The 19,215-nt window shown below is 41.5% G+C and overlaps 3 protein-coding genes across 5 annotated transcripts; 1 reads left to right on the forward strand and 2 right to left on the reverse strand.

The window, feature by feature from the left end:
• Window positions 1-3,640: 3,640 nt before the first annotated feature.
• LOC115662180 (germin-like protein subfamily 1 member 7) lies at window positions 3,641-4,475 on the reverse strand. The gene is made up of 2 exons (XM_030584361.2): window positions 4,297-4,475; window positions 3,641-4,209 (listed from the first exon to the last, which is right to left on the reverse strand). The coding sequence occupies exons 1-2, from the start codon at window positions 4,412-4,414 to the stop codon at window positions 3,656-3,658; spliced, it is 672 nt and encodes a 223-aa protein (XP_030440221.1). The 5' UTR covers window positions 4,415-4,475; the 3' UTR covers window positions 3,641-3,655.
• A 3,065-nt stretch (window positions 4,476-7,540) lies between these two features.
• Window positions 7,541-17,859, forward strand: LOC130138357 (two-component response regulator 24-like). Of its 3 annotated transcripts, none has more exons than XM_056312168.1 (3): window positions 7,541-7,642; window positions 17,059-17,348; window positions 17,453-17,859. In XM_056312168.1, the coding sequence occupies exons 2-3, from the start codon at window positions 17,076-17,078 to the stop codon at window positions 17,627-17,629; spliced, it is 450 nt and encodes a 149-aa protein (XP_056168143.1). In that variant the 5' UTR covers window positions 7,541-7,642; window positions 17,059-17,075; the 3' UTR covers window positions 17,630-17,859. The 3 variants fall into 3 exon arrangements, with proteins under 3 accessions (XP_056168143.1, XP_056168145.1, XP_056168144.1); XM_056312170.1 differs by having other exon boundaries at window positions 17,462-17,859; XM_056312169.1 differs by having other exon boundaries at window positions 7,545-7,662.
• LOC130138508 (uncharacterized) lies at window positions 14,208-16,087 on the reverse strand. The gene is made up of 2 exons (XM_056312728.1): window positions 14,479-16,087; window positions 14,208-14,245 (listed from the first exon to the last, which is right to left on the reverse strand). The coding sequence occupies exons 1-2, from the start codon at window positions 15,554-15,556 to the stop codon at window positions 14,208-14,210; spliced, it is 1,116 nt and encodes a 371-aa protein (XP_056168703.1). The 5' UTR covers window positions 15,557-16,087.
• Window positions 17,860-19,215: the final 1,356 nt, after the last annotated feature.

Raw genomic sequence — 19,215 nt, forward strand, 5'->3', positions numbered from 1 at the left:
CGGGCGAGGTGGACCTCGCCCATGGCCGGCGAGGTGGACCTCGCCGGCCTCAGCCTCTCGCCGGTTGCCGGACCGGCAACCGGGAAAGAAGATAGGCCAGAAAAAAAAACAGAAAAAAATCAAAAAATAATAAAAAATTATTAAAAATTGCCACGTCAGCCGCGCCGGCGCCGGCCGGCGTCCACGTCAGCGCCGGCCAGCCAAAAATGGCCGGATGGACTGAATTGGCACAATTGCAAAAGGTTTAGGACTGAATTGGTAAAAAAAAAAAGGTTTAGGACTGAATTGGCACAATTACAAAAGATTTGACTTTTTTGGTAATTTTCCCCTCAAATGTTTTCCATACCTAAATTAAGCAGAAACCCATGATATTTAGAAATAAAAAACTTAATTAAATGTAATGATCACAGCACAAATCTCTAGATGTTCAAGCTCCTGCCTACAACCAAGCAAAAGCTCGACGGCTTTTAGAAAATCACTGTGCACTCGAAAATTTTTTCACCATGAGGCTTCCACAGAAAAGAAAGTGGAAAAAGTAAAACCCTTTCTTTTGCTTTTTGTACATATCCAAAAGAAGTGCCTCCTTCCATACGCAATATAAGGAAAGTCCAAGAAGTCAAATGTGTGACCTTGCTAGAGCATGGCCCAGGCTCTGCAAGGTCTCGAAGACGGCCAAGCGGATGCTACCCTACCACTGTTGAGGGTTAGGCCACCCTTCCCTAATGAATGCAGGTGGTGGCGACGACCTATGTCCGCCCCCCCCCCTTCTTTCCTGAGCCTCGACCTCGCTTGAGTTGGACCCCGTTGGCATTTGAGTAGGCTTGGTATGTCAAGAGTCCTCGGCAAACATGCTGTCTCTCTCTCTCTCTCTTTCTACATTTCTCTTCTTTCTAACTTTTTTGTTTTTTTAATTCTTACGTGGGGCCACATTCAAACACATTTTCCGTGTTTCACTACACCAGTGATTTGACCAGAGGAGTAACAGCTAGATGATGGGATGACTCAATCGCACAAGTTTGTTTAAGTTAGACACTATATTAAATAAAAAGACAGTTAACGGATTAAATCGTTCTAACTTACGATACTTAAAGAACTAGATTAACTAACATCCCCCCAAATGAAGTACTAACAAACTAATATTTTAAGGTGTATATCGTGGTGAAGAGCAGTTAATATTTCTTGTTGATCCTACACTTGTGGACTAAAGTTTTTGGTTAAAAGTTAGTCTAACTAAATATGTTAATAAGTCTATTTAAGCTCTCTCTAGATATTCTACTTGATGAGGCATGGCAACATGTGTTCAATTAATGGATGAAGATTGGTTGACCCAGTAAAGTGCCTTCTACGCCATAGGCAACATTAAATTGGCACATCTTCAAATATTATGCATGTTTAGTTTTAAACACAATGGACAAGTCATTCCACAACAACTACAAGCACGTGTCCATTACTTTAATTTCCCGTTCCTCATATAAGGAAATGAACACCAACCGTCATGAAGTGGTGCGACGACCCGGGACTAAATCCATGTAGGCCAAGTCTTAAAAAGGAATATGCAAGGGTTGGTCTTATCAAGACCATTAATATACTAACGAGGGTGATTTGAAGTGATATAGGGGCCTAAACCGAGCTAAGTAATCGATAGGATCCTAACCGTCTTTGTTTTATAAAATTGCTATCCGACCCTTTTCAATCGGAACTTGTTTGGGTGAGGACGGACACAATATTGTATCTGCAAATGTTGTTGAAAGGGACAATCTCCATGTCTTAGGAACATTTGCTTTTACATTCATGAAAGAAATAGTCTGGGGTTGCTGATGTCGTTCCTCGTTAAATTCGAAAATTTGACCCACTCTGTTATTTGGAGAAAAATACAAAGAACATTTAGAGCTAAAAATGAAGTAAATTGGACCACTTTTACATTCATATGCTCGCTTGCAATGCACTTTTATTTGTTGGGCTAAAAATGAAGTACATTGGACCACTTGAAGCCTTTTGAAAGGGAAATATGTTATTTGTTGGGCTAAAAATGAAGTAAATTGGACCACTTGAAGCCTTTTGAAAGGGAAATATGCAGGAACTTCATCGCTTTGCGTGGTGTATGTATTGCGTCTACGATGAAATCATGTACTTGTGTTTTTGAATTTTTTTTTTGCATTGCATGGATGTAAAAGCAGCACCAATAAAATTTTTTAAGGTAGACGCCTTCAATTTGGTTTGTTATAGTTGTGATCACCAGTCTTCTAGTTTGCATATGTCATTGTTTTTCCTTTTGTGTAACCAACCATCTAAATTAAGGTTCTTGAGACGTAATCTGATGTAATCTGTAATTTTCCCTACTCTTGAGCTTCCATGCAACCAGAGCGAGGAGAAATAACACCAATGGAGGGAATAGTTAAGACTTAGGACATCGAGTTATCATGAGAACCGAACCGGAGTCCACGCACCAAACACAAATAATCAAGTCAGTGTAAGGAGACATTCATCTTCACTCTGTCAATTCTTGAGTACTCCTTTTGGATTCTGGCTCAGGTTCGATAGGATTATTTTTGTTGAATTCACATAAGTGGATTAGATGCCTATGCTCTGTTTTATGCGCTGGCTCTTTAAATTTTCCTCTGAACCATGATATGTCTAAATTTGTTCGGTACAATAGCCATAAAGTCATAAATTATTGCAAGCTGATGTTGAGACGCAACTCAGCTTTCTAGTTCTTCTGGAAATTGTCAAAATAAGAGCATAGCAAGTACCGCATTCGTGTCTCTGCATTTACCTGCTACATCCATTTATGGTTTATAATATTGATTGCTTCAAGAAATAGATATATGCCATACATATCTGATTCGAAATTTTGACTTTGTCCTACAGACATGCATACAATCCTATAAACTGTATTGTGTGTGACAGACAATTCGAGAAAATATTTTCCTGCTGAATTACGAGGTTTCAAACCGATGTTTTGACTATAGATGGAAAATGAATGCAGGAAAGATTTTTCTTTTGGCCATATTAACGAAACAGATAAGTTATCTGCAGAATTTAGTACGTCCGAGAAAAAATGAGAAATGTTATCCACTGTAATTTATCAAACTCGAACTCGTGAAATACTTTTCTGCATCTTCTTTCTTCCGGATGATGTAACCACAATTGTTCTTTTTCTTTTTGGCCACCTGACGGCAATGTGTGAAATGATCACCTTTATGATTTCTTCAAACAGTCTCTAAACCCAATCACAAGACTTTGAAATCAGACTATTAATTAGGGTACCATATAATTTTGATGATACCCTTTTCAGAGTACACATTTCATCGATCTGATAAATAAATTTTATCTTAAACAACATTGTTCCGACTTCCAAGTTCATCATAGTTGAATATTATTGTACACTTCCGCCAGGGTGTGCATTTCGTTTCACTTTAGCCATTTAGTTGAGGCATGAATCTGGTCGTCATCATTGTGAGAGAGAGAGAGAGAGAGAGAGAGAGAGAGAGAGAGAGAGAGAGAGAGAGAGAGAGAGAGAGAGAACAATCTTTTATTCGAATCAGTCATACATGAGGTACATAGATTAATTTTGTGTGTATAGCAACCACTTACGGAAACAAGGTTAATGTTTTAATTCAATTATTTGTGTAGCTTATTTTGGTCGTAGATTCTTTTAGTTGTTGTCATACCAAAACTGCTTCTGGAGGTAGTCAACAACCTTCTTGTCCACTTGGAAGGCCTTGGTGAGAACATCGTCAGAAATGGGTGGCTTTGCTCCGAAGACAGCATTAGCAATGGTAATGACTCCTGGATTCTGGCTACTAAGACTAGCAAAGGCCAACGCATATGTGTTTCCGATATTCAACTGGAAGTGAATGAGACCAATAGGGAACACAAACACGTCCCCCTTGTACAGGACTTTGGTGAAGAGAGTGTTGTTTAATTGGTTGGATGTGACAAAGCCAACAAGTAGCGTACCCTCCACCACGACCAGAACCTCAGTTCCACGAGGGTGAGTGTGGGGAGGATTTAGGCCGCCGGGAGCGAAGTCGAGACGTGCCATGGATATTCCAAGAGTGTTGAGTCCTGCAAATTCATTGACGGATGCCGGTGTGACTTTTGATCCTAGCGGATTCGATGTGTTTCCAGGATTCCTGAACCCCATAAAGACGAAATCATCAGCTGTGGCTTGGTTTGGGTCCTTGCAGAACATTCCATTCACGAACACTGCATAACAAAAAGAATTCGCGTTAAAGTTTAGACATCATAATGCAGAAGTGAAGGGCATGAATAATGCAAGAATGAAGGACCAACCTCCAGAGTTCGTGTCTTTAGTGGCCACGCATATGTCCTGAAGAGGACTCGGGTCATAAGCAAAAGCTGTGGCAGCTGCCAAAGCCAATATGATAAAGCTAATCGGAAGAAACTTCATTGTGGTTGTGGATAGGAGTTAGGGCCTTGATCTCAAATTCTAATCCTTGCACAGACTAGTATTGCTTGAGGGAGGAGTGAGGAGTTGCATGGCAACGTGATGTCTCTTTATAGATGAGAATGTTTGACCCAGTGTATAGTTTATTCAGCAAGTGTCCCTGCAGATTATGCCAAGTCTTCAGAGGTTTTATCTATTTTCCCCTTCTCAAATCTATAACAACTACGACGACCAAAAAAACAGGTCTATAACAACTACGACGACTTGGCGATTTGTTTGACTTTGTCTTCTCCTGCTCAAAGAATGCGTATCACCTGATATGGAAATGGTTTTTGATGAAGATTCCATCGTTGTACCTTTTCTTCATTTCTTTTACGACTCTTTAGCATATCTCAAATAAGGCTACCTAGTAAAGAGAATTTCTTGTGCCGGGTCTAATATATTGAAAAGATTGAATAATGTAGATTGCAAAAGAACACTTTCCATAGGGAAAAATTATCAAACAGTCCTAAACCGTATGCACTTGTGTCAATTCAGTTCCAAACTTTTCAATTTGGCCAATTTACTCTTAAACCTATTGCATGTACACCAATTCAGTTCTAAACCTTTTAATTTGGCCAAAATAGTCTTAAACTTATTGCAATTGTGCCAATTTAGTTCTAAATGTTTCTATTGCGACAATTTAGTCTTAAACTTTTTGACTATTTGGCAATTTAGTTCTAAACTTTTTGATGATTTGTCAAATTTAGTCATTCCGGCCAATTTTAGTTGAAAATCATTGATGTGGTGGTCTACTTAGCATTGACCGGACCGTCCTATGTGGCTTGTCGGCCGGTCGACGTTAACGTGGAAATTTTTTTAATAATTATTTTTTCCTTTTTTCATTTCCTTTTTTTCCTAACCCTAACCCTAGGCCTCACTAGCCACGAGCGAGGAACGACCTTTCCAATCATAGGCGAGGGCATCAAGCCAAGGTTGAAAAAAAGGAAAGAAAAAGGATGAGACGAAAAAAAATAAAAAAATTTAGAAAAATAAAAAATTGTTGGTGTTGACTAAACCACTACGTCAGCGATTTTTTGCCAAAATTGCTTGAACTTGCTAAACTGACAAATCGTCAAAAAGTTTAGAACTAAATTGGCGAATGTTAAAGGTTTATGACTAAATTGGCTAAATTAAAAGGTTTATGACTGAATTGGCACAAGTGCATAAAGTTTAGGACTTTTTTTTGGGTAATTTCCCCCTTTCCATAGGCATCTTCATCTCTACGAACCATGGAGGCAGTTGTACGAGGGACTTCTAAACATGCTTGCTCAGCGATTCGGTCTAGGGACAACCAACCGACCTATGCAGAGGAATCTGATTTGTATGGGAACAGGCAGGGAGACGATCTCCGAAGTCAGTACGAAGCTCGTGGCTTTGGCTGAGTTGAAGACGATGACCGCGATGATGCCCTCAGCCGGAATCAGTACAGCGGGCGATGCGGGAAAGGTGGTCGTGGTGGCGGTTGGTACAAGTGCGGAGCTGGACGAATGTGGCGGTTAATAGGTTATGACCATGCAGATGAACAGTGGGATTGAAGTTATGATTACGGTGCTAGTCAGTGGGATCGTGGTGGTGATGACCGCGGCCATTGGAGGCAGGGGAATAACAACCATGAAGGAATTGAATTTGCAAAATGTCCTACTGAGAAGGTTGTTCAGGAGCAAGAAATTGAAAATTTTGTTCCATCGAAGAATATGGTTGGAATGTTTTCTTGAAGTAATGAAACTTGCACTCGCAATTTGACATATCAAAACTTGAGGTCGAGTTTTTTTCAACATTAGCAATATGGTGCAAGAAGCAATTGAGACATCATTGAAATTTGACGTTGAATTAATATTTTTTATTTGTTTGATGCTTTTGATTTAGATATGTATAGGAGGTTATTTTGTTATTTCAGAAATTATTTTGTATTTTATATGATATTGTTATATTTTAAACTAGGCTTACTTTCCAAGTTTTCTAGTTAGGGTTTTATGCATATAATAAGGTGTTGGATTTTCGCGTAATTTCGCTTATCCTTTTGAGTTAGTGACATGATTATAAGAGGCTTTTCTTTGAGCTTGCGCCTTAAGCAGATTTGTTTGTGCGTACATGTTTTGCGAATTTTACTTGTGTTTATCCTTGTTTCAACTGCGTCATTATATTAGACGAAATAATAGATATATTTTTTTCATAATTTTATATAAAATGTTATTAGCTCAATCTTTGAGAATATGGAGATCAGAGATAGGCAAGGAAATTTTCCAACTAGTTCAAAACTTATTGTACATATGCCAGTTCAGTCCTAAACTATCTAATTTTACCAATTTAGTCCTAAACTTTTGCACAAAATCCAATGTAGTTCTTTTAGCCAATTTTCGTTGGAAACTGCTGATGTGGCGATGTGCCGCGTAGGACGATCGGCAATAACTGAATTGCCATGTCAGCCATTTCAAGCAAAAATTGATTAGGACTACGTTGGAATTTTATACAAATGTTTAGGATTAAATTGACAAAATTGAAAAGTTTATAACTGAATTGGCATCCGTACAAATAATTTAGAACTAATTGGGTAATTTTCTTGAGATAGGCCACAATCCCCAGATCATATAGATAGTTTTTTTTTTTTTTGGGTCTTGATCATATAGATAGTTCAAAACCATAATTCGTCTAAATACACTAATCATAGCCCAAGAATTAGTCAAAACCTAAGCAAGAAATCTCTTTATTTTCATGTATTTTCATTGTTAAGGTAAATTGTTTGTCCTAAAATGGAAAACATATTAATTCAAGTTAATGTTCTCCTAGGTATTATCCTGTCACGAAAGGGCCGCGTGCCATCATAATCGGGGAAACTTCTGCGTGATCACCATTAACATCCTACATTAATCAGAACCTTTCGATCAATAAGATAACGAATAAATGCTATAAAGTAGAGATTGGAAGATTATGCCAAAACAGAAGGCCAACTACCAATGCAACTTGTTTGGCATGATGGGTCATATATTTGACTCTGAAGTTATTCATCTTTGTTGTGTGTTCTTCTTCATCATGCCATTGATGCCATTAATAGCATTGAGAATCCACTCGTTGGATCATGTAAGAAATCCAACTTTTCTATCTTCTCTTTTCACTATATATATTCCAGATTGCAGTGCATGTTGAAATGGCATTGATTAGAGCTTTCTTTCCATTCTGATTTTACCTTTGGTATCTCCTCTTTCGCAAAAGTAAAAGCATTGCATAGAGAGCTTCATCTATTATATCATTGTCGAAAAACACAATCGTCATTAACTTAATCAAATTACATCATCTATATATATATAGTGAGCATTATGGCTCACTAATTATAGAGAAGACTAAACTACCCTTTCAACACTCCCCCTCAAGTTGGGGCATAAACATCAAAGAGCCCTAACTTGTTACACAAAGTAATCACTCTACTACCTTGCAATGACTTAGTGAAAAGATCAGCAAGTTGGTCTTCAGTCCGTGTGTATTGAAGTGTTATTTCCTTGTTTTGAATCTTTTCTCGCACAAAATGGCAATCTACTTCAATGTGCTTCGTACGCTCGTGAAAAACTGGATTTGAAGCGATATGCATAGCAGACTGGTTATCACAACACAGAACTGAGGGAGCTGAAAAAGACATACTAAGTTCGGATAATAACATCTTCAACCAAATCAACTCACTAGTCACATGAGCCATGGCCCGATATTCCGCCTCAGCACTCGATCGAGACACCACCTGTTGTTTTTTACTTTTCCAACTCACAAGATTGCCTCCCAAGAATACACAATAACCAGAAGTTGATCGCCTATCAAAAGGACAACCAGCCCAATCAGCATCAGAGTAGCCAATAACATCAAGATGTCCATGATTCTTGAACAATATCCCTTTACCTGGTGCTCCCTTCAAGTATTTAACTATACGTAGCACTGCATCCCAATGTGTAGTACGAGGAGTACTCATAAATTGACTAACAGCACTAACCGCAAAAGAGATATCTGGTCGGGTAACAGTTAAATAATTGAGCTTACCCACCAGTCTCCGATACTTACTTGGATCATGAAGTAATTCACCTTGTTCTGCATCAAGCTTCACATTAGGATCCATCGGAGTATTAACAGGCTTCGCTCCAAGAAAACCAACCTCACTAAGAATATCCAATACATATTTCCGCTGTGATAATAAGATACCATCACGTGAGTAGGCCACCTTAATGCCCAAGAAATACCGCAAACAACCTATATCTTTTGTGCTAAATTCTGCCTGTAAAAACTGTTTCAATTTTTTTATGCCCACAGAATCACTACCAGTAATGATAATATCATCCACATACACAATCAGGAGAACACATCCAGCATGGGAAGTAGAGCTAAATACAGAATGATCTACGGTACAACGTCGCAAACCAAACCGAATAACTGCATCACTAAAACGACCAAACCAGGCACGAGGAGACTGTTTCAATCCATATTGTCACGCCCCGTACCCCACGAAGCATGAACATCCGCGTATAGGTCGAAATAAGGTGCGACGCTCCCAGGTTACGTCACCGACCCGAAAACCCAAATCAGAGAAAACACGCCACATGCGGAAACGACGTATATATATTATATATATACACCCAGACAATTTAAAAGCAACCATGAGTAGCACAAGCCAACAAAATTCAAACGATTAAAAACAACATATACATTCATTATAACACTTATATATACAATATCCATTAAAACCAGAGCTACAACAAAAGGGCTACGAGTACAAAAAGGGATCGGTGGCCTAGGGGGATCGATTAACCACTAGAGGCTACAGTCAAAAAGTATCGGCCCTCGCCCCTAAAACTGAGGTCTGCCCTAGGATATCCAGTTGGGGTCAGACCCAGACGTCTCGGAAGAATTCTCGGAATGCTCTGGTTCCTCCTCTGAACTCATAGCCTCAAACTCTATCTCGGGCTCGGGGTCCTGCTCCTCGGCATTCTATGGACGGGGGTCTGAAAATGTCGGTTTTACCACAACCGTGAGAAAACTCATCAAGTACAAACCACTAATCCTAAACTAGGCTAATGTGCACCTCCAGAAGGTAAATAAAACGCATCAAAATATGAACCAGTAATACAACATTAATTCACCCGAGCTCACAGCCCAATATAATGTCTCATAGCCCTGCAGGTTAGGCATTTGGCATCACTATAAGTCAAGTGCAATTATACCGACCCGAAGGCCCACAGTTGGATATAACGACCCGTAGGCCCGACCCGAAGGCCACAGTTGATAAAACGACCCGTAGGCCCGACCCGAAGGCCAACAGTTGATAAATCGACCCGTAGGCCCGACCCGAAGGCCACAATTGATTATAACGACCCGTAGGCCCGACCCGAAGGCCACAGTTGATAAAACGACCCGTAGGCCCGACCCGAAGGCCACAATTGATTATAACTCAGGCAAGTACATCGTTTCACTCAATTTCAACCAATCACCACTTGATATGCAAAACATATGCTCGGGAATTTAAGGTTAAATATCGATGCCAAAACACCAAGCATAACCATGCTCAAATTAGACATGTTCATCTCATTCTTGGCATACCCAAGCATTTCCACTCTAATCCAATCCATTTCAAGTTCATTCCGCGCATTCATTTCACACCTCAATCTAATGCGCCTAAGGCCCGCCTTGGGCAATTCAATCTCAATATTCGTTTTCACCACTTCGGGGTCATACGATAGGATTCATACAAGTCCTACTCAACCCCTAAAAATGCCTAAACTCAAGTCAATAGCCAAAGAACCAATTAAGTCTCCAATTAAGCCCAATGGTACAATTCGGTTCTGGTGAACAGTACCAGAACCGAATGTCCATTTTGCACCAAACTACCCCTAAACAATTCCATTAGGCCTCAATCAAATACTATAATCACCCAAACATCAAATACACATAATCAAGCCTCAATTAAGCTTAATTAAGCCCTATAATGACCAATTCAAGGTCACCAACAATTGAACCCAATTAGTACAAACTTAGACAAATTAAAACAATTTCGGAGCCCCATGAACAGTACCAGGAAAAATGCACATTTAGGCACTAATTCACCTTTAAACCATCTCATTAAGCCCTAATCACCTACCCTAAACATCCAACCACCAAATACACATAATTAAGCCTCAAATAAGCTTAATTAGTCTACCAAATGCCTAATTTTAAGTCATTAACCATTGAACTCAATTAGTACAAAACTTGAACAAAATTTAGCATTTTCGGTACTCATGAACAGTACCAGACCAGATCACAATTTAGGCCATTAAACCACCATTAAATCATCTCATTAGGTCCTAATGACCCATACAAAACATCCCACACACCATTAAGCCTAATTAACCCCTAAAAATGCACAATTAGACTAATTAGGGGTTTAGGGGTTTATACTCGCCTATTAACGATTCGGGACGACGGGAACGGGCGGTCGATCACCGACGAACGGTAAGGATCGACGGCGGCGCTCCGGTGCAAGCCGGCGGTCCGCAGCGACACCGGCGAAGACAATTAGCTGCTGTTTCTGTTCTGTTTAGGCTGAAACCGGGGCTGTGGTGGCTTGTCTTGAGCAGAAAGGGCTGCTGGTGGTGCTGGCTTGGCGGGGACAGCTCCGGCTGGTACTGTTCCGGCGTGAACAGTACCAGAATGGACAGAACCGTGCACGCCAGAAACAGAAACGGGAAAAGAAATTCACGGGGAAGGGGAGGAGGAGAATGGCTCGGCAGATCAGAACAGAATGGGAGAGAGAGAGAGAAATGTCTGGTCAAATATGGGTCAACAAGTGTGAGTGGATTCCATGTGTCTCAATCTAGGCCAATTGGACAATTTTGCCCTTGATCCAATGGCTATCTTTCCTTCTCATCCAATAATTTAGGGGTAAAATGGTCATTTGTCACTAACCCAAGGCTGACCAGACCTGGTTAGTCCCATTTAACCTTGGTTAAACCCCTAATTAAATTCAATTTTCGGAATTAATTAAAATTGGCCTAGGGGCATTTTCGTAATTTTTTCGATCCCGAACCGAAATTTCAATTTTTGTCCATACCGGTCCTATATATTCATGGTAGACATAATCCGGTGTCGGATCCTTAAAATTCATCCTTTAAGCCCTCGAAAACCGGTCCAAAAGTCTCGAGGGGTAAAACCGTAATTTTTCGTTCCGGGGTCGAAATTCCAATTTTTGACCGTATGCACTCCAGACGTGCATGGTTGCCCCAAAATGGCATCGATTCCGAAAAATAATTTCGTTTGGCCTCGGAAACGAGCATCGAGGTCCCCAGGGGCAAAATTGTAATTTTCCCCAATTTCTGTCGAAATTTCTATATTCAGCTGTTCTTGTCCCAAACTTATTTGGCCACTATAAAATGACGTCCGTCTTACCAAATAGTCGTAATTACCCTTGAAATTTTGATATCGAAGTTTGGGCTCAATATTGCGATCAAAATAACTCGTTTCGAAGTCTTAGGGCCTCTCACTAACGGTCGGCTGTTTAGGTGGTACGCGTATCGACCTAGGATTGTCTGAGTCATGATGGTCTCAAATTTCGAGAGAACGAGAGGAATTATCACTAGTACCGGGGGTCGCGATCGTTTGGATTAAAACCGGGGTTCGTTAGTCAGGCGTACTTTCGGTCGTGCGGAATCACCCGCGATCCGATCGTACGTATCTGACTATATCAATCCGTCATTTTCCTAAGATCGGCCCATATTGGTCCAAAATATTCCCTCGATGTTTCTCGAACTCGGCACTCAATCGCGATCGGGTCCTTAGTCCACGTACCTGATCCTATTTAGCCTTTCCCATTTGGTTAGTATCCCGTGATTGATCAAGTCCGGGCGAGACTTACTAAAATCAAACGAGAATTAATATACACTTTATTGATCCCGATAACAGGTCAAAATTCAGGATGTTACACATATAATGCCTTGCGTAGACGACAAACACTGGTAGACTCCCCCTGAGCAACGAACCCCGGGGGTTGCTCCATATATACCTCCTCTACCAAGTCCCCATGAAGAAAGGCATTCTTGACATCAAGTTGGTGAAGAGTCCAACCATAATGGACAGCAAGAGAGATGAAAACACGAACGGAAGGTATCTTTGCTACAGGAGAGAATGTATCATCATAATCAACTCCATATGTCTGGGTGTAACCTTTGGCAACTAGACGTGCCTTCAGACGCTCAACAGTGCCATCTGGTTGAAACTTCACTATGAAAACCCAACGGCAACCCACAGCCTGTTTCCCAGCAGGTAACGATGTAAGTTGCCATGTCCCATTATCCTGTAGTGCCTGCATTTCATCCTCCATAGCTTGTCGCCAACCTGGATGAGCAAGAGCCTCTCGCAATGAGTACTTGGCACAGATACAGCAGATAAAGAAGCAACAAACGAGGAATATGTAGGAGAAAGACAATCGTATGATAAAAATTGAGAAAGAGGGTAACGAGTATGTGTATGACAAGACAAACCACTATAGGGAGTAAACCGAGGATTGGGTTGACCAACACAAGAACGTGTACCTTTGCGCAATGCAATGGGAATGTCAATAGTAGAATCAGGCTCAGAAGCAACTGGTGGATCAGAAGATGGGACATTGACTGGTGGAGAATCATGCATATCCAATGCAGGCGGTGACTGTACTACCTCACGTTGAACAGACCGGCGCCGTTGATAGGTCTTGTCGGCGAACTGAAAACTAGGCGATGACGTTGATGACTCAGGCATACTCGCTAAGGGAATAGGCGGTAGTGGAGCCATAGTCGAAGATGGAACATCTTCAGAAGGACCCGCTGTAGAGGAGTAATATGACTGATCCTCGAAAAAGGTTACATTTGCTGAGACATACAACCGCCGACTAACTGGACTATAACACTTATACCCTTTCTGAGTTCGAGAATACCCAAGAAACACACATTTGTGGGCCCGTGGATCGAGTTTATCACGACCAGGAGCAAGACGATGCATAAAACAGACACACCCAAACACACGAAGTGGTAAAGTAAAAAGTGGACTTGTGGGATGGATAGTAGAGAAAGGTATGCCCCCATGAAGCACTGAGGATGGAAGGCGATTTATGAGATAGCATGTTGTAAGAACAGCATGCCCCCAGTACATTTTGGGGAGGTTCATATGAAAAAGGAGGCAACGAGCCACATCCAGGAGATGCCGATTTTTTCGTTCAGCCACTCCATTCTGTTGGGGGGTATAAGGACAAGAAGTCTGATGCAAAATCCCATGAGATATAAGAAATGATTGAAAACCAGAGGAAACAGCCATATATTCTTTGGCATTATCAGAACGCAAATATTTAATAGAAACATGATATTGATTGAGAATTTCAAAGTAAAACATACGGAAACATGAAAAAACTTCAGTTCGATCTTTTATTAAATATAACCATGTCATTCGGGAATAATCATCCACGAATGTAACAAAATATTTATAACCAGACATATCGCTGACACGACACGGTCCCCAGACATCAGAATGGACCAACTCAAAAGGACTAGACACACGACGCTGGACACGAGAAGGAAACGACACCCGATGGTGTTTGCCAAATTGGCATGCATCACACTGGATAGGACTCATAGATTTTGAAACAGGTGAAAAATGACGAAGAATGTCAGGTGGTGGATGACCCATACGACAATGCATCTGAAATAAGTCGGAAGCAGTTTTCTTTTGAGCAGCCGCAGTAATGAGGTCTTTGTTCAGGTAGTACAGCCCATTGGACTCATGTCCGCCACCAATCATCCGTCCGGTCCTCAGATCCTGAAAGACGCAACGAGTGGAAGTAAACGTTACAGAACAATTCAAATCTCTAGTAAGAGAACTAATAGAGAGCAAGTTATATGGGAAAGCTGGCAAATGGTAAACAGATGAAAGAGTAAGAGAGGGACCCAAGGTTGCATTCCCTTGACCAGTGATATGGGACTGTGAACCATCAGCAAGTGTAACGGAACTAGGTGACATAAAAGTAATATCAGACAACAGCTTAGAATTACCGGTCATATGATTTGTAGCACCAGAGTCTACGACCCAGGAAGTGGGCGCAGAAGAGAGTAAACAGGACGGACTACCTGAAGAAGTCTGTGCCAAAGTAGCAGTAGGAGCAGAGGAATCCACCACCTGGTTGTGACGCACTAAGGACTCATACTCGGCGCGAGTCAGCATAATGGTACTAGGTAACTCCTGTGACTTATCAGGAACCTTTTGTACTGGAGATTCTACTGCTTCGGCATAAGCAGCCCGTGGACGAAGCTCAGGATGTAGGGTATAGCAATAAGACTCAGTATGGCCAGCTCGCTGACAATGGTTGCAATAACGAGAACTTCCGGCACCCCTACCACCATCTCGGCCACGACCAAGAGAAAAGACAGACCTGCCACGACCCCGAGGAACACGTCCTCGGCCTCCACGGCCACCAGAAGACTGAGAGACCATAGCACTTGCTACAGGTGCAGATGATAATGAGTCAGGCACACATCGAAGGACCCGAGAAAAGACCTCATCTACTGATGGAAGAGTACCCTGGGAGATAATCTGTTGTCGGAGAGAAGAATGAGTAGGACCAAGCCCCCGGAGAAATAACACGACTCTCATATCCTGTTGGCGCTTAGCCAACTCTCTAATGTCATCAGTGGTAGGCAAATAAGTATCCAATTTCTCACAAAGGGTGGTGAATCTAGAATAGTAGTCAGATGCAGACATGTCTCCAATACGTAGGTCAAATAGCTCCTCCCACACATCACAAACACGGGTCATATTATCACGACCCGAAAACATAAGAGCACATTTGTCCCAAATAGCTTTGGCTGATGTACACTGCATAAACTGAGGACTAATCTTGGAATCCATGGTATTCCACAACAATGTTCGAATAGCAGCATCGCCAGAACGCCAATCATCCTCCTTTGTTTTATCCGTAGGTGGAGATGAAGTCAGATAACTCAGCTGTTTGGTGGCTAAAAGATACGTTTCGACTGCCATAGACCAAGAAGGGTAATTGGTCCCATCGAGCTTAACAGAGGTCAACTTCAGATTAGTAAGACTGGTATCCGTGTTTCCAGAATTGCCAGCCATAACTCAATAATAATATCAAAATAAACTTAACCGAAATTTGCACCTTGTGCACCAATTGTAATAATTACCACCAATTACCACCAAACATAATAACTCATCATGATAGAAGCACAAATCAACATAGGGCATTAACAAACCCAATAATCAATCATCGCAAGTAAACTTCAACACGAGGCAGGGACTTTAGTTTTGCAAGAAAAGAACGCCTATGTGATATGCGTCGGGCAAATAACAGTGTGATTCACCAAAAATTAATATTCCCATTCTCAAATATTTCTTCTGGCTGCTGAACCTATAATGCTCGTTTACACTTGAGTACGAGCAAGGCCCACCTTGTGACTTCACTTTCCTCTCACTCACCTTTTGACTCTGAAGGACATCGTTGGCAGCTCTGTGGAACCAGCAACACTCATGAACCAGCAACCCTCGTAGAATCAGCAAAACTCGTGGACTCTGGAGGTCATCGTTGACGGCTCTGTGGAACCAGCTACGCTCGTAGAACCAGCAACACTCGTGGACTCTGGATTTCGTCGTTGCTTCAAATTCAAACTCAAACTCAAACTCGCGGCTTCAGAACTTGGTGGAACATCGCCAGATCTGAGTTCAGCAAGGCCCAGCGATGCCGGACTAGAACTAGGCAATGTTGGCGCGACTCAGGACGACTCAAAGCGACAGTAACGAGGTGTCGATTTGGTGAATCAACGGATGAATCAATGCCGGAATGGTGTCGGAAGAGTCGCCGGAGTCGCGGGAGTCGTGGACGTTGTGGACGTTGCGGACGCCGGCGGTGCGGTTGTTGCAGGAGTCGTGGTAGCCGCCGCCAGCGTAGATTCCAAGGCCAGCGGCAGTGACTTCTCCGGTGACAACAGTGGCCTCCGGTGGCTAGGGTAACAGTTGAAGGACTAGGGTTTTGTTTATTGGCTCTGATACCATGTTGAAAAACACAATCGTCATTAACTTAATCAAATTACATCATCTATATATATATAGTGAGCATTATGGCTCACTAATTATGGAGAAGACTAAACTACCCTTTCAACAATCATAAAAATCTTCATGCATGTTCACGATCTCTATCTTATATTTTCACTCTTTTGTCTTTTTGCTTTATTGTCATTCATCCCTTGACAAATTTTATCCTTGCAACCAACTCTTTATTCCTGGAATTATTTTTTATTCATCACTTCACCCATATACTATTTTTTCTTGTCATTCATCGTTAATTAGTTTAATAAACAATGTCATCATTATCATCCTTGCATCAACATTAACAGAGAAAACTGAACTACTCTAGTAAGTACACCATAAGCCATGCATATGACATGCTAAAAATTTTAAACTTGTTGCATGTTAAAAACACGGCCAAAATCAACCATAATCAAATAACAAAGTGGTTGTGATAAACCATATTCCTTATCATTCATCCTTTTTTTTTTTCCATTCGGGAAAACATGGTGAACTCAAACTCATATGATCTTCAGTCTTTTCAATTTATTTTCCAGGAAAACCATCAGAGACAATGGCGAGCCCCAGCACGAGGATCGACGATGGACGTGATGTGGACAGTGATAACTCCGGACCGATGAGAGAAAAGTTATCTGTGTTGATTGTGGATGATGAATTGCTCGTGCGTAAAGTACATGAGAGACTTGTGAGCAAGCTCGAAGTAGCAAAACAAGTCCAGACTCAAACTGCCACAAATGGAAAGGAGGCCTTGGATCTTCACCTTTCTGGTTCATCTTTTGATATTATTCTCGTGGACCTGCAAATGCCCATCATGGATGGCACAGAAGTAAAAATTAATTAATTCGTCATCCGTCTCATATTTGATACATACATATGTCCAATATCAAGTGGAGCTATGATGTACAATTTCTTCCTTGTTTTCACGTGTAGGCGACGAAGGAGCTGCGAGCAATGGGGGTAGAGAGCATGATCGTGGGAGTGACTTCAGTGGACGCCGGAGCCGACAAGGAAGCTTTCATGGAAGCGGGTCTGGATGAGTGCCTTGCAAAGCCACTGACAGCTGACAAGATCAAGTCTCTTGTCGAAACCCTAGAGAAGAACAAATAGAGATGTGACCATGGTCAGCGTATAACTAAAGGAAGAATAATGAGTATAATGAGTGATCGTGCAAAATATAGAGTAATAGGGCTCACCTAGTTTATTTGATTATATAGATCTATGACTGAGCATGGTAACATGAGTTTTGTAATCATGCAAAGTCATTCGTTGATTATATCTACTGCCTATTAATCAAAGGGAAGTTATGAAAATGCTAAGTGTTCATGCTCTGTGATGAAGATCGGTAGCTGTTATTGAGATCAACCGAGGATTTACTGTTCGCCGTCAACACACACACATATTTTTCTGGAATGTTGTAATTTGTTTTTGATTTTCAGTTTTTTATTGATTAGTTATGTAACTATGACTGATTTACTGATAGCAAACTCCCGCAGTTTTTTGGGACCATTCTTGTGTACATTAATTCCTAGAATAAAAAACACGATGACAACATTTTTATTCTTTGCATAATATTCACTGTTGACATGGTGTGAGAGCGATCCGAAAATTAGAAGCACGTGATGAAACCAAATTGGCATTCAGTTTAGACAAAATATTAAACCTGAGGACATAACTATGATTTTAATTATCCAATCATTGGCTAAGCTTTCAATTATTTTGGAATCGATGCTCTTCAGCTATTATCTGACAACATTTTCTGGGAACGTGATGTGGCAGCTTGTGTGGCATAGGCCCTTTATTGGACACTTGACACTGATCATGCAAACCCAATTAGATGATATAACAAGAAAACTTTGTTTAAAAAATGTGCTTATTTCTTTCAAAAAGCTAGAAGGATAGGAAACCTTTCTTTGGCAAAGTGTTGCTAGCTCGCCGCCATCCGTGGAGAGGACGTGCAAGCCGTTGCTCTGCAATTTAAGGAGGGAGGGAGGGGATAGGGGCTTTATGGTGCTTGTGAGTGTGGCATGATCTTCACTGGGCCGATGTTGCAACGGGGACGATTGACCCTCGCCACTGGAAATGCTAGGGGGCGGCAACCACGTTAGAACATGGCCTAGGCCCACGCGGACTCTACCCTGCCACCGTTGAGGGTCAAACCACCCTCCCTAATGATTGCAGAGGGTGGCGGCGCCCCCTGGGCACCCTTAGTCATTGTCATACCAAAACTGTGGTTCAAGGTAGTCAATGATCTTCTTGTCCACTTGGAACGCCTGGTGAGCACATCTTGGGAGATCGATGACCTTGCTCTGAAAATGGCATTGGCAATGGTAATGACTTCCGGGCTCTGGCTGCTCAGACCAGCAAAGGCCAGTGGATACATGTTTCCAATGTTCAGCTGGAAGTGAATGAGACCGATGGAGAGCACAAACACATCCCCCTTGCACAGGACTCCAGTGAAGAGGGTGTTGTTCAAATGGTTGGAGGTGACAAATCCCACGAGGAGTGTGCCCTCGATGACGACGATGACCTTGGTACCCCGAGGGTGAGTGTGGGGAAGGTCTAGGCATTTGGAGCAAAGTAGATGCGAGCCATGGATATGCCTAGAGTATTGAGTCCGGCAAACTAGGGGAAAAGTGCCAAAAAAGTCATAAACCTTTTGCATTTGTGCCAATTTAGTCATAAACATTTTTTTG

The sequence above is a fragment of the Syzygium oleosum genome, unplaced genomic scaffold (assembly GCF_021117445.2).
Source record: "Syzygium oleosum isolate NSW1041296 unplaced genomic scaffold, Sole_v2.1 Sole_v2.06, whole genome shotgun sequence".
In the NCBI taxonomy this organism is placed as follows: domain Eukaryota; kingdom Viridiplantae; phylum Streptophyta; class Magnoliopsida; order Myrtales; family Myrtaceae; genus Syzygium; species Syzygium oleosum.